Genomic DNA, 16,129 nt, shown 5'->3' on the forward strand with positions numbered 1-16,129 from the left:
TGGAATTTATGGCTGTATAATGAAGGTTTTGATTAAATTAAAAAACACCTTTTCAGAACAAACTAATAAATATAGAAATCACCGGAATTTTGTCAAAAGGATTAAAAATATTGATATATATTGCCCGGTACTAGCACAAAGACATATCGAAGCGCATGTATACAAATGTGACATTCTCTAAAGTGTGTACAAAGCCATTTAGCCATGTAAATCTGTGGCTGTTTACCGTAACGGTGAGAAGCAGTTACAAAAAACCTCGTCAGCACGACAGATATCGCATTACAGAACAGGCAGTGTGCCCTTGGTCCACGTCTCATGGTCAAACAGTGGTTTCTAGCCCTGTTTTCCACGAAGACCCAGAATAGAAATAACAGATCAGGATTCACATGAAGATTCGACAGAAGTGTTTATTTTCTCTAGATTTATCTCATCTTGAGACGTCTGTGGGTAGAGCTTAGCCTCAAACAGACACTTTAAAGTGAAAGATAGTTAAGCAAATATGAGGCAAGACTGCAGGCTGTTTGACGCTGTGTTTGTTTGTTTGGACGGCTCTTTCAATACACCCGTTTCTGGAGGGGAAGTTACCTGCCAAGAGTTAAAACCATAATTTCATCCGCATTTCAGAGATGTTATGAAATGGTTGGTCTGTTGGAGACAGCAATGATCTGTTTCATCAGGAGTGACTTTGTGTGAGAGTGTGGCATTATGAGGCAGCAGCGTTGCCTGCTCCTGGATGACAGCTTTCAACAGAGACACATTTATGAAATATTTTATTTGGCTCTGGCCCAAAGTGAAAGTGTGAAATTGTGAGTGGAAATGGAACTTTTGTGGAAGAGTTACTGGAAAAAGAGTAACGATTAGAAGCAGGCATTAAGACTGGGAAGAGTATTAAGGCATTAAGAATGCAAATAAATAATTGCACAGTTATCATATTTGGGCCCTGTTTAAACTATAGAGGATTGCTTCCAAGAAAAACAGCATTTTTATAAAATAAAATGAAATATAAAAATCTCATTGCATAAAAAAAATAATAATAAAATAACCAAATAATTCCAGACCGTTCTGACACTTTGACCAAAGAATTTCCATACATTTTGACCAAAAATTCCATAAATATTGTTTTAACAGTGTATTTTGTTTTGTAATTCATTAACAACATTATTATTATTATTATTTTTTTTTTTTTTATAATTTATGAATATAATGTCAGTAACACTTTATAATAAGCTTCCATTGGTTAATGTTAGTTAATGTATTAACTAACATAAACAATGAACAATACATTACAGTATTTATTAATCTTTGTAAATGTTAGTTAATGAATTTACAGTTGTTCATTGTTAGTTCATGTTAATTCAGTGCATTACCTAACCAGTCCCTCCAGGATTTTGCGATCGCTGAATTTATCGCAAAATCAAGCAAGCAAATTTTCAGAATTGCCGCAAATTTTCAGCAGAATTTGGGCTTAGACGCATCCCGTGACGTAATCGCAATGTGCATTAAGTCAAAGAAAGGTTGTTTCTCAGTTCCAAAAATGGAATGAGCAGCCTTGTGTTCTCATCATGACTGATTTACAAGAGCTACACTGGATAAATGAACCGAGAGCGGAATGAATCCGCACTACTCGTTTGGGCTACGCAGCGCAGACCGTTTATCTGCCTTGAGCCTGAGCCGCGGGCTGATCTCGATCACGCGACACTGATATACGCAGCGCTAGGAGATACAGTGAAGAAAGCAGTCGAATTCACCCCAGAATCAATAACATCTCTGTGAAATCTTGTGAGAAGCATTCAAATTCAGCGCAGAATTCTGTTAAAGCTGATATCAGAACAAACGCCACTGATGTGGAAACCATTGATTTAACAGTAAAACTACAGGAACAACTTGTGGCAGAAATTGTCTGTTTTCGAGTGTTTTTAAATGCTTCACACAACTTTTCCCAGCACTTCAAAGCTTTAATCATTACCGAATTTTAAAGTTCTTTTTAATGTGACGATATTTTTTCATAGGCCATTTCCACTTCCTTAATATATATATATATATATATATATATATATATATATATATATATATATATATATATATATATATATATATATATATATATATCCACTCCCTAATATATATATATTCATTTGATTACAGTAATAAAAGTACATTTTATCAGATGTAATACATTTATTACATCTGTAAGACGTCTGCTAAAGATCTGGGAATCATCTTCTGTGTAATCTGATACACATCTCAGAAGCAGTTTTACATGCATTCTAATACATGTCTATTTGACATCTGACAGGAAATTTCTTAGATGAACAAGCACTCTTAACATTGTCATAACAGTGTTAGAAGAATGTTGTCTGTGGTATATTTTCACTGCAAAACAACAAGAAATGCCGCAAATATCACCACAAATTTTGAGAAAAGCCGCAGAAAAATTAGTCATTTTAGGCCGCAAAAATCAGAAAGAAGTTCTGCAAAATCCTGGAGGGACTGCCTAATGTTAACAACCACAAGTTTTGATATTAATAATGCATTAGTAAATGTTGAAAATTTACTAAGATTAATAAATGCTGCAGAAGTATTGTTCATGCTTAGTTCATGTTAACTAAAGTAGTTAACTAATGAAACTTTTCATAAAGTGTTACCATGATGTCTTTCTGTGATGCATTTTGCTAAAAAAAAGTACTTATAATTGTATTTAGGCCCTGTTTTAAACTAGAAGGAAAATTGAACTAGACTAAAAAAAAAAAAAAACTAAAAAAAAACTCTAATTTCATTAGATAACAAAACAGAGGATTCTAGAGGGTTCTTACATTTTGACCAATGATTTTCCATGAATTTACCCTAACTTTCCATTATTTTGTAATTTAAAAAAAAAAAAAATTATCTTGTTGTTATAACAATGAATATTGTTTTATTATTAATAAATAAAAATAACAAATAAAATGGTTTTGTGATGCATTTTGCTTGACAAACTCACTTTATTTACAATAAATGCCAATTTAATGGATATTTCTTAATCAAATGCAATGTCATTTGTTTGTGGCTGAAGTGTCCAAACACTTTTGGGCCAATGTTGCTAAAAAATGCAAACAATTAAATCTGTTCTAAACTCTAACTAAAAAAAAACAACAACAAAAAAACCTTGCACGTTTGGATTCCTTGTCACTCCAAATTGTTTCCCATGAAACCTTGTATCTTTATGCAAATTTTCAGTTATACCATCAGCCTGCATTGACTCATTTCTTAAACACAAAGGAAATCAACTGCTCCATATCAAGATAATAATCAGCAGAAAGCAAAGAGGCCCAATCAGAAATACACCCACATATTCAAACACACCAGACATAATTCTGCTAGAAGAAGGGGGTTTTTGGACTGTTGCAAACACACAGTGTAATGGCTGGTGAACCTGATGTCTTATCAGTTTTACATGGTAATCAATAACTTGAATGGCCTTTAATTCGACTTTACAATAAAGTTCTTGTAGGTGTGCAGATGATAGGAATTATATTGCAAGGCAGGTGTTCCAGCAGCGCCTGATTAGTAATTGCTCTGCAGCAGATGTGGGGAAAACTGAGGGTGTGTCAGAGTGTGAGTGTGTCTGAATTCAAGGAAGAAGGTTACGAAGCAAACAGAATTAACAGGCAAAGCTCAAAGTCCAGTTTAGCAAAGAGATCTCTACTCCTCGTGCAGTGTTTGTTTTCACCCGACTTCAGCCTGGAAAGCATCCAATCCATCTTAAACTGTCACCTGGCTTCCGTATAACAGAACTGCCCTATGCAAATCAGAGGGGCCCGATGAGGGAAATACAGTGGAACTTGCTTGGAACGGTACACACCTTTGGGGCTGCTCTCAACAGATGTGAAATGTGTGCATGTACCTTGTGTTTTTTTTTTTTTCCTACAAGTTTAGACATTTAAACCAAATCAGCCCTGTAATAGGGAGGCAAAGAAAACACTTTAAAATCAGACAAGGTTTCACCGTCAGCTGAAAGGCAGGCAAACTGAATTAATGCAGCCTGAAGCACAGAAAAATCACAGCGTAGAAATGTTCCACTGGCTTGGAATTATTCGTCTAAAACTGCTATTTAGTTTTTCGTTAAAAAATTTAGCTACTCACTATTTATAAAACAGAAAGTTCAGAACACACTCTATTTAGACAAGCAGTATTTGAAGCTGTTGTAAAATATATATTTGCATTTGAGTCACTGACAACTAAGGAAGCTGATGAAAAGCCAAGCCAACTGAAAGGTCAAAGGTCACACGCATGATGAAGGAAGGAGGGCTGATGTGAGAACATGCCGATGTGTTCCACTCACCTGACAGAGGTGCACAACCATTCTCTATCGGTGCAGTGAGATGCATGCACAAAAGCAAGAGAAGAAATGAGTGAATAGAACAAGAGAGAGAGAGGTGGATTGGGTTGGGGGCATAGAGAGAGACACACACACACACACAACTGCAATGGAAAAAAATAAGTTGAGTCAATGTTGAATTAAGAATAGAATGAGAGGAGAAGCCAGCCGCAGTGGACGATGGAAGATGAGCTGGGGCTGTTAGGTCAAAAGGTCATTGGTTACCTCTCGCTTGGCAAGCAGGACGTTGGGTACGATGTGTGGCAGACAGCGGCCCAGCATGAGCATGACGCTCTGCTCGCTGTCAGCGATTCGAGACACCTGAGAAACGAGCGCACTTGAATTAGGCACAAAAATGTCTCCACATAAAGACCAGCAGAGGCAAACATGTCAGACATTTCATTTAATCACACGTTCCTAAAAATGACTGCATAGCTGCTTTTGTATAATCTGGACATAGAAGACACTGTAAACTCTGTGACCTCTCAAACGTACCTATTAATGCATTCCTGGTTATTCTGAAAGCAACTGAACCACTTCTAGTGCACTTTTTTTTTTTATTGAAGGTTGTTGTTGTTTTAAGGGAGGGTTGAAAAAAAAAACTATGATTATTGGCATTTACTCGCCCCTAATGTTTGTTCCAAACCTTTTTGACTATCTTAACAAAAGAAAAGCACCATAAAAGTGGTCAATATGACTTGTTCGAAGTGTGAAGGCATTGTATAGTTTTGTGTGATGAATTGACTGAAATTTAAATCATTATCCAATGAGAATCTTCCTCTCCAGTGAGCTGATCACTATTGTAACTGGATCACAGAGTCAGTGACTTTAGAACCAAATCAGTGTTATTTATATAACATTATATTACTTACTCATATATAGAATCAATTAGGTTTATGCTTTAGTAATTTTGATCTCTTTTAAAAATATTTCTATTTAGCTATTATTTAATATTCTTTTAGTTTTAATAATTTTACTACTTAAACTTACTTCAGTTAGTTGCCAAGGCACCATTTTTGTTTAGGTTTAAGTTAAAATGTAAGTTTTTCATCAGTTATTTAAATTTTCAGTTTTATTTCAATTACTAATAATTATTTCTAGTAGCTTTAGTTTTATTTAACTGAATCAGTTTGCTTAATGAATGAATCAGTGAGACTTGGTTTTGTGAGCTGGATCTACTGAAAAACTGAAATGAATTGACTTATGGAAGTTAAAAGAATGATGACTTTAAAAAAAAGATTCATTCATGAAACGAAAATGACACCTACTTAATAGAGCTAATGGAGAGATCTCAGGATTTTCAGTGAATAACTACTAATATTTGGTCTGTTCGTCACACAGTGCTATTGTATGGCTTCAGGAGATTCACAGGAATACAGTGCATGAGTCATTAGGAGCTTTTTATTGAAACATTTTTTTTTTTAAACCTTTTTAACATTAAAAGCTGCAGGCTATTCACTGTAATTGCACTGCCAATTCAAAAGAGAGAAAAAATGTTTTTTCCCCTTTTGTGCTCCATATAAGAAAGTCAGTCATCCTGATTTGAAACAACATTAAGGTGAGTAAATAATGACTGATTTTTTATTTTAAGTGTCACAACAGGTAGATCCCACATGTGCTTGTGCTTTTGTTTCTGTATGCTACCTGACCCCACTCACCTCTGAGCCCAGACGACTGTCAGCAGACATTCGACAGAAGGACAAAAGTGCTTGGTGGAAGGCCGGAGACAGCTTTCTGCACAAGCAAACAAAACATGATTTAACAAGCCACCTCCACCTCCGGTTACCAATAACTCTACATATTAGCCCAGCTTTCCACAGCGCAGAGCAAAACGCTGATAAAGGAACAGTCAAAACAAGGAGAGAGTAATTTGTCTGAATCAGCCTAGAGGGGTAAAAGTCCATCCGGAGCAGATGTGCAAAATGATGATGAATGGAATATATGATGCCAGTCAGCACTGCAGTATGATGTGGATGAGGACTGAAATAGTGCTTAATGCAGTGCTGCTATCTAGTGGCCATAACAGCTAAAAACAACAAAAAACCAACAACATGCAGTGGTTTTCAATCCTGGTCCTGGGGACCCACCGCTCTGTACATTTTTGATGTCGCTCTTAACTGACAGACTCCGTTCAGTTCAGTTCATGGAGCTCTCGTCTGATGAGCTGATGATCTGAATCAGGTGTGTTAAATAAAGGAGACTGGTCCCAAGAACTGAATACCACTGGTCTACAGTCTAAAACAGCATCCAAACAGAATAGGTTATGGACTCTTTAAATGACTGATATGAAATAGGCTACTTTTCACGGGCATCATTTACTTGAATAATGCTAATCGTTTCTGTAGCTGACTTGATCTAATTTATGATTTTCCATCTAGCAGGCATTAAAACAGACATCCAACCAAAAAAAAAAATCCTTTAGATTTGTACGCTACTGTTCAAAAGTTTTGGGCCGGTAAAGCCTCGTTCAGACTGTCAGCCCAAATCTGATTTTGTGCATATCCGGATGGAATCTGATTTGAATAACTGAATGTCCACACAGTGTTTCACAACTGTTCATAATACGATTTGAGTGTCATCGTGATTGCTATTTTGTTTCGTTTAATGTGAGTTTGTTTTGGTTTTTATGGCAAAGCCGTTGCATTGTTATGCATAAGCTAAAAACAACAATAACAGCAATACAAATGTTGTCTTTCGACATGACAACATGTTGCCGTTGCGCTGGATTATTATTATTATGGATTTTGTCTTATGAGGCAGTGGCAGAAACGCAGGAAGCTGGAATGTGCGGCTTTATTGCGTGCTGCCGTCTCCACTGGTTTCAAATCTCAAAGAGGTGCGTATACTAGCAGTATATTGTCTTTTTCCACTTGACTTGCAGTTTGCAACAACAAAAGAGTGTTTTGTAAAGACGTTCATTATGTTTTCTACAAAAATGTTTGATGTTTTACGTGGCGTGAAAACATGAATAAACTAGGCTAAATCCGATCTGACCGTTCAGACTGGAATGGATATCCAGGAATGTGATTTGAATAGGATTCCAAACCACATATGAATGTAGCTCAAACGGATTTGCAAAAATCCGGATTTCATGTAGTTCGTTGCCGTTCAGACTATCTAAATATGATTGGATTTCAATCGGATTTGCACAAAAATTGGATTTGTGTGGCAGTCTGAACGAGGCTTACAATTTTTCTTTTTTTCAGAATATCATAGAGACATGGAAGTTGACTTCTTTGTGTTGGAATGGTATGCAACCACCGACCAATGCCCTAGAAACCAACTGAAACATATCAGAAACCATAAAGCAACCATCAAAATCAGCAAAGCTCTATGGTGGCAGGTTTGCAGCCTAATGTTTGGAAAGCCTTCACATTAGGAGTATGACTATGATGCTGAAAACATAGCCTAGATAGAAAGCTTGCATTTTTATAGTCATAAGAGTGTCGACTGGAATAAGGAAGTGCAGGTCTCACCTGTTGGGCTGGTCAAATTGCACAGAGGATTTACCCTGCTGACTCTGAGACTTTAGTTTGTTGTAAGGTTGTGTAGCAGTAGCGGTGCTTTCAGTGCAGTCAGTAGTAGCAGTAGTAGTGGTTGAGGTCTTTGTAGTGTTGGCATCTGAGGAGCTGTCCATTTCTGTGACCCCTCGTATGTCCAAATACTGTCCATTGTCTAGGGGGGGTTTACCACATGGAGTGTCTTCTTTAGACTGAATCAACTTCACTGCAGACGTGGGATCTGATAAAACATTCCTCTGAAGTGCCTGTATATCACTGGATTCACACACACCATACACACAAACACAGAGTATATTACATTTAGTGGTGTGCAAAATGTATGAAAATGCAAGTATAGAAGTGAATATACAGCAGTGTTGTGGCAAACAGAACAGGAAAGTATGAAGTGGAGGCAAAACTAGTGTAAAAAGAGAAAGTGTAGAGCTCTTCACTTTCTAGGAAACGTAAATGCCACGCTGAAAAATGTCATAGAGCAGAAGGTCATAATGATGAGCGCTTAAAAGCACAACATTGGAGTACTGGAGTCATAAAAGACACAGTGAGTATAAATATTATATTCATTACATGTTGAACATATCAGTAGTTTCACAATATATGTTTCACTACCATTCAAAAGGTTTAGGGTTAGTAATTTTTTTCTTGTATAAATTAGGTTTTTTTGTTTTTGTTTTTTTAAGCAAGGATCCAATTAATTTATCAAAAGTAACAGTTTATAGAATTTTATTGTAGCATTATAAATGTTATTTAAAATAATACCGATAGATTTTTTTCTTGTATGAGAGACTCTCTATATATATAATATCTCTATATATCTATATATTTATAGAATTTTATTGTAGCATTATAAATGTTATTTAAAATAATACCGATAGACTGAACTCTCTTATTGTTTCTACTGTATTTTTGATCAAATAAACAGAGCATTAGAGATGACTTCTTTCAAAATTGTAAAACTTTAAAAATCTGACCAACCCTAAACTTTTGGACAGTAGTGTAGTTTGTGTGGTTAACACATTAAATTAATAATAATAATAATAATAATAATAATAATAATAATAATAATAATAATAATAATAATAATAATAATAATAAACAACAACATTTGTAAATAAATATTTAAACAAACTAAACCTATAAATTTTAATAATAACATATGTACATGCTTTGACAATTAAAAATCTCTATTAGTATTAAATAACTAAATATGGTGTTATTATTATATGGTATAATATCCAATGCATGTTACTTCCATTTAATTACAACAAAATATGGTTTAGTGACATATTAGTTTAGCAGGTTAACTAAATCAGCATCAAAATCATAGGGAATCGTGACTAATAAACTATAGCTAAATATTTTTTCACAGAGAAATGTGATTTTTATAAACATCAGCTGACAAGATCAGACCCTGCAGATATTAATTATGACAGCAATAACAGGTCGCTGCTCTGAGCTCTGATTATTCGGGCTCATGCGGCAGGTTTCTAATGGTTCTGACTGAATTGGGCCCGCAGGCAGCAGGCGAAGACTCTTACCTTTGGAGTTTTTTAATCTGTTCAGCCAGACTCTGTTTCTCACTGTTCAGCAGGCTGATCTGATATTCCAGCTCCTGAACCACTTCCTGCTGCTGCGGATAACATCGAAATTACTTAAAAGGTGGAATATTTTAGACCAGAGAAACCCAAGACCACCCAAAATCACGTTTTAGACCCTCGAGAAGCATTTTAAATCAAAAATCCATTTGAATAAGATATTTTACTTGGGGTTACTAGGATTTGGCAATATTCTGATTATGTAAATATTTTGTACATGCATTAACTTAATTGGGATTAAGCTGATTAAGCCAATATTCCAGTTTCTAGGAAAGTGACTAAAATAGCTATCATATGCCATTAATCAGAAATGTATTTTATTTCAGAATAAAGGCTTAACCAGAATATGGATCTTAATCGGAAAACTATTTTCCCTTGACTACAATACCAACAGTTCTTCCTATATGTAAATACCTGTATGGCCTCAGTTTGCTGCACAGATTCCTGGGTAAAATAGTCTCCCGGCAAATCATTCGGGTCCACATTGACCGCCACATCCACGGTCTCCCGATGCAATGGCAGGCTGTTTCCGCAGTTCCTGTAGAGCTGCAGGAGGTCTGGAGGTTTGGGAATGTTTAGACCCACATCGTCCCACAACTCAAAATCCTGCAGAAATTAAATATCATGAATAACAGGAAGAAATAAAATACGAAATCAAATAATTCTATAAAAATGACTGCATAAAATATTACCTGATCATCATTTTCATCTGAGAATGTGATGGACGTTAACTTATATTCATTTTTTAATAAATACTCATTAACTAAAAAATTTAAGGCTCTCTTTTCAAGAGGGCGGATAGGCTCCTGGAAAAACAATTGGAAAAAAATTAATGCAGTTTCGATTCAAACTAATTGTTCATAACAAGATTATTAGAGAAACTTAATATATTTAAGCTTATAATACCATCAGAAAAAAAAAATGAAAAATAGGGTAACCTGAATTTCAGGACTGGATTTGTAGTTTTTTCTCTCTTGAGAGGGAATCTCACATTCTACAGAGAAAGAAAGAAAGAAAGAGAGAGAAAAAGAAAACAAGTGAGCTGGAATTTGATTTATGGTGGACATTAAAAACTGCCTTTAGGAATGAGAGCAGCTCCTATAGCAGAAAGGACTGAAGTATGTAAAAGTTGAAAGTACGCCACCTGCAGCCTGAGTCAAGTTGGCACGAAGAGCCTGAATGGTCTCCTTGGCTTTCCGCAGTTCAAACTCCAGAACTGGACCAGGGGGAAGTGGGACACACACAAACAGGCATCCAACCAAGAGAAGGGAACAAAGAAACAAAACAAATGGGGGGAAAAAAAAGAACAAAGGATGGCCATGAAAAAATGAAATCAAAAAAAGAAAGAAAAGAAAAAGAAAGCGACAACTTTCGTAAGAAGCTGAGGCAGAACCAAAACAGGGACACACACACGCTATGGATCTAATGAACACATGCAGCAGAGGTTGCTGGAGGAGCTGCCAGATCATGAAAATATTTACACATTTAGTTTCCTTCAGGAAATTTTATTTTTTCACATAATTCTCTAGCTGCTGTCTGACCAGGGATTTAGGGCAAATCAAATCTGTTCGCCCTTTTTTTGAAATTCCTTTAGATCTTTTAATTCCGTTTGACTTTTTAAAGCTGAAGTGTGTAATTTCTGTGCTACTAGTGTCATCAAACAGTTGCAAAATATATGGTCCTATCCTAAATAGTGCACTTTGTCATCTAGCAGCATGTGTCCATAAAGTTCACATGACCATAGAGAGTCCGATTTGTCATTTTATGTTGCAGAATAGTGCGCCAACTTCGGACCCAGTATTACAACAAAGTGTAAACCATGCCATTTGGGATAGGCCTAATTATGAAACAGGTAGTCTCACCCTAAACTCACATAATTGGCTAGACCAGTAATGTCATGTCAGATTGTTCGGGATGCAGAGAATTGTTTTGACAGCACCATAGAGACTTTTCAAGGGAATCGATCATTGAATGGCTTATTTACAACGGTCTCTGAATACTAAGGTGGAATATGAGAAAGTAATTAAAACAGACAAAAGAAAACTACTCACTTCAGTTTATAGTACGACTGTTATTCGAACAGGTTGACAATGCCAAATATATACAGAAGCAAATCCTAAATACACAAAAATCTAAATCCACCTGTTGTTTGCATTTGATCTTTGTTGTAAAACAGTTGTTCAATTGGTAAGGGATTTACTAGTGTAAGCAAAACCCCGCAGCAATCCTGCTACCGTGGACCTGCAAAGCGAGTTCTAACACAGGCTGTGTCTCATTCTGCTCCCTAGTTTCCTAAAACAGTAATCAGAGGAAATTTGGGATTAGCAAGAACCCTGATCTACTAACAATTGGGACACTGATGGCTAAATTACCTGTGACGAGATTACATTAAAAAAAAAAAAAAAAAAAAAAAAAAAAACACAAAAAGACCACAACACTGCAGTATTGTATAACATGTAATAAACCAATATTCTGTCTGGAATCAGCTGATTCTCACTGATTTTTATGAAGCATTCTGGGAATTTTGAGTGTATTGGAAGGATTGTGATCATGGGACAGCCCTAGAAATCTTTTGCCAGTATATGAACTTGGGAACGGATTGAGACACACCCAGAGACACCAGGAAACAGAAGCATGAAGAACACAGGACACTTTGCATGACTGTGCACTGATGATCAGCAGGTGGGACTCCCACAAGCTCTGCTTCCTAATATGTGTTCTGGAACACCATCTACCTGAACAGTGCCAGAAAAAGAAGGGAGGGGGAAAAAAGAAAGACGAATTCAAATGGGACGAGGAAAAAACTCAAGAAAAAAAAAAATCTAAGATAAAGCAGAGCTCAAATGGGACAAAGGCACTTATGCTGCTGATCAACAAAGCACAGGATGCAAGTTTAACAAATGGAAAAATGTAAGAACAAGCAAAAAAAAAAAGAAAAAAAGAAGTGGCAAAGTGTGCTTGCCTGGATGGTTTGTGGTCCAGTATTGGAAAGAGAAATACTAGAATAGAGACCCATCAGACAGCCAATAAACCCCAGGTCAGACAGCCAGGGCTGTGCTCATCGCTGAAGGGGTCAAGATTTAGGAGGAAATTCCCAATTGGGGGTGCAAAAGTGACATTTTGTAAAAGCAATCTTATTCTGCTGCACGGTTCCTTAAGCCATCTACTTACCTATTAATAGCTTTTTTCAATAAAATCACACTCAAGCACATAAAACTGCCCATTACCTAAATTAGATATAGTTATCATTTATATTCATGTTTATTTATTTTTTATTGTTTCGTGGAGATGCACAGATTGTAATTTTCTTGGCCGATTCCGATTTCTGGTTAGTGTGACCTGCCGATACCATTTTTTGCCGTTTGCGATTTTTTTTTCCCAAAGAACTATAATTGACAGCATACACAAACAAAAATCTATTTTACTTCAACGCAAAGTTTTATTTTAATAAAAAAAAAACACAAGTAAAAAGTCAGAAATAAAATAAAAACTAAAATTGCAAACAACAGTACAAATAAATGCAATAGAATAAAAAGAACCACTAAACTAAGATTTACAGGTTAAGTAAGTTTTTATTCAGGTAAGAAATACTACAGAAATTAAAGTAATTAAATGTACATTTTTATCCAATTTAATTTCTGTAGTCTTCATTGTAAAAATTAAATACAAATTAATGCTTACCATTAAAGTTATAAAACGTTATTCAAGTCAGGAGCAGAAAGTCATTTTCTTTGTCTTTTGTGCTTTGATTAACATGACAGACAGCAGCAGGAATATTGGACAGCGGTCCCTTTAAGAGTTTATCCACGCGTTCTCTCTCAACTATTTAACGTTCCAAAAGTGACTGTGTTTAACTGCATACTCACCAAGACGGGCATTTTGACATAATATTTGAATGTTTTAGCACAGTTAGCCACATTTTGGTATTTGTGGCTCACAAGCTGTTTGAGGCTGTGCGCTCCACTAATATAGATCAGTGGTGGTGTAAGCGCTTTTGGTGTAAGCGTGAAACCTGTGGAAATAACTAAAATAATGTGCAGTACAAGCACTGTTTAACTGATGCAAATGAGACGTGTGTGAAAAGGGGTCGTTGGAGAAAAGAGAGCGAGAATGCGCAGCTGACGTTATTGCCTGTGCCGCTGGTAACAAAACAGATCGGCTCGAAATCGGAAAGAAGTGAGACTGATCGGCCGGTCACTGATCCGGGCCGATCATGAGGAAAATCGTCCGATTCCAAACCCTGGAAGATCGATCGGTGCATCTCTATTGTTTAGTCATTAATATAAACTATAAGCCTGTTCACACCAAGTATGATGTGACAAAGTCACATATTTACAAACAATTGAATGTTTAATATTTAACTAACTTTAACTACTTAATATATAACAAAACAATTACATTTTCTGAAATATAATGAATAAAAAAATAATAATTAAACTAAAATAAATGGAATAAAAATAAAAATAATAATAAAAAAACTAACATGAACAAAAATAGAAACTATAATAAAATAAGCTCATACAGTAACATTATTCTGTTTTATTCAATGCTAAAAATGCAACCTTGGTGTGAATAGACCCTAATAATACTATCAGAAAATTTTAACATTTTAAAAAGACCACAAGCAAAATATATAACTAGATAGTAGAAACACTAATACTTTGAAAACAATTCATTGACTTTAATGTGTGACAGGGTCCAACAAATAATTGTGTACAGCTCAGCTCCGAAGAGTTTTTTTCTTTCTTTCTTGTGTTGAGAAAGGGTAGGGGATGTGAATTTTCAAAGGAACATTTCAATCTGAAAAATCAATATCTGCTAGGATAATGTAGGAATCTGAAGCTTGGGAGGGACTGAAGCTAATGCAGGAAAAAGCTAAAGGAACAATATGGCAACCTAGCCAAGCAAGTTTTAAAACAGGGAAATGACAAGAGAGGAAACTTGAGAGCCAGAAAACCTTTTGCTTGAAAAGAAATGGGAAAGCAAGATAGTTATCAATCCAGCCCAATTAGAAAGAAAAGTTTAGTGTACAGGCTATTAGTTAACCCTCCTACTCGTCTATAGAGAGCACTCATCTATGAGACCGCTGATGAAAGTGGTCAGTGAACCATAATGTTTGACCCATGTGTATTCACATCAATCATGAATGACTAGAATCTTGTGTCATATACGGTAACACTGACCAAATCGCCTCTCATAAAAGAATTCGACACAAGCCGCTGAACCACTAATAGTTTCCAGAAAAACACCCAGTAAAGCCAAATCCTTCTCATTTTGCCTAAAAAATGCCCACAAAATGTAACTGCTGAATTGTGTTCTTGGAAACTTTGGCTACTGTCAATTGTGGTCTAATATGATAAGTGCATGCAAAATGTTTAAAATTAAATGGACTGAAGATTTCCAGTATTAAAAGTACTGAATGACACAAAGTTGGAATTTAAGAACACTTGCATATTTAAAACCAACCACATTACCAGTCACTGTAGCTGAGGAAAATGTATTTAACTAGTTGCCAACTGTCCCATCGTGGCATGTGAGGCACACTGCAAACAAATCCAATATGATTTTCAAATATGATCTAGGACTGGGTGTTCATGCACAAATTTTGCAAGTAGGGCTGCACGATAATTCGAAATGGAATCGAGAACACAATTCGACAGAAGCTATGATTGTCATGCGTATCGTTCAGTGAAGCACGGTTCTGTGATCAGCAGTAAATCTCCATCCAAAGGCCAGAGGGCGCTCTCGCGCTGAAACTCCAAATACGGGTTGCCGAAGAAACCCAGGAAATGCCTATAGCGGTAGCTAGATAAACAGAAGATTTAACTGCTTTTATTGATTCAACGTGACTAAAAAACACTTGATTATGACAATATATGATTTATCGGAGTTATTATTATTATTATTATTATTTTCATTAAAATAAAGCATACTATGAAATATGTTGCATGCCTTATTCGGTGTAAGACGCCACATCATCGCACAGAAGGATTAATTTCAAACACTCGACTGACGTTATGAAGTGAGTTTGGGGTAAAAATGTTATTAAATGTGGTATTTTCACATGCTTTCAGATGGAGCAGCATTTACTACACAGAGCCGTAGTTCACGGAGAAGCTATGCAAACAGTGGTCATTATCGCGATTTTTTTGCGGAACTGTGCGGTCAGTGAACTACGGTTCTGTGTAGTAAACGCTGCTCCATCCGAAAGCACACGATGATGATTTACTGCTGATTACAGAACCGGCTTTACTGACAAAATGCACATGACAATCACATTTGAGTAATCGTGCAGCCCCATTTGTAAGTGATAGAATCCGATCTGAGCATCCAGACGCATTTCATTGATTTTTATATATAGATAGATAAATAGATCTGCCAGCAGGATTCTCCTTACCTGCCAATCTTTCGTCTGACTCCCTGTTGCCATCATCTGAATACCGTGCGAAATCCAAGGAGTCCAGTGTACTAATGCTGCCAGCTCGATCTGGAAACAAACAAACACACACACACAAAAAAATGGATGTTAAAATTTACTGGTTCCCACCAAATTATAGGGTTTTATAACAAAATGCACCCTTGTTAGATAGAACACTAACCTACAGTATCATTTACAGAAAGTAAAGTGGTAACATTTTGATTTGTTTCAGCAAACTAAA

The 16,129-nt window shown here is 36.0% G+C and overlaps 1 protein-coding gene across 7 annotated transcripts in view; it reads right to left on the reverse strand.

Annotated features, from left to right (window-relative positions):
• Positions 1-16,129, reverse strand: part of relch (RAB11 binding and LisH domain, coiled-coil and HEAT repeat containing) — a 44,261-nt gene that overhangs the window by 20,050 nt on the left and 8,082 nt on the right. For 4 of the 7 annotated variants that reach the window (XR_006153455.1, XM_042714267.1, XM_042714266.1 and 1 more), the window contains 10 exons: positions 15,868-15,957; positions 10,615-10,686; positions 10,409-10,464; positions 10,163-10,276; positions 9,885-10,076; positions 9,414-9,505; positions 7,834-8,133; positions 6,016-6,091; positions 4,583-4,678; positions 4,322-4,345 (listed from right to left, as the gene is read on the reverse strand). Coding sequence is in view for 6 of the 7 variants with exons in the window: in XM_042714267.1 (XP_042570201.1) it covers positions 4,322-4,345; positions 4,583-4,678; positions 6,016-6,091; positions 7,834-8,133; positions 9,414-9,505; positions 9,885-10,076; positions 10,163-10,276; positions 10,409-10,464; positions 10,615-10,686; positions 15,868-15,957 (1,112 nt within the window). In the remaining variant the exon portion in view is untranslated. The remainder of the gene's footprint in view (positions 1-4,321; positions 4,346-4,582; positions 4,679-6,015; positions 6,092-7,833; positions 8,134-9,413; positions 9,506-9,884; positions 10,077-10,162; positions 10,277-10,408; positions 10,465-10,614; positions 10,687-15,867; positions 15,958-16,129) is intronic. The other 3 variants (XM_042714271.1, XM_042714269.1, XM_042714272.1) reach the window with 2 other exon arrangements.

The sequence above is a fragment of the Cyprinus carpio genome, chromosome A24, assembly GCF_018340385.1.
Source record: "Cyprinus carpio isolate SPL01 chromosome A24, ASM1834038v1, whole genome shotgun sequence".
NCBI classification, from domain to species: Eukaryota; Metazoa; Chordata; class Actinopteri; order Cypriniformes; family Cyprinidae; genus Cyprinus; species Cyprinus carpio.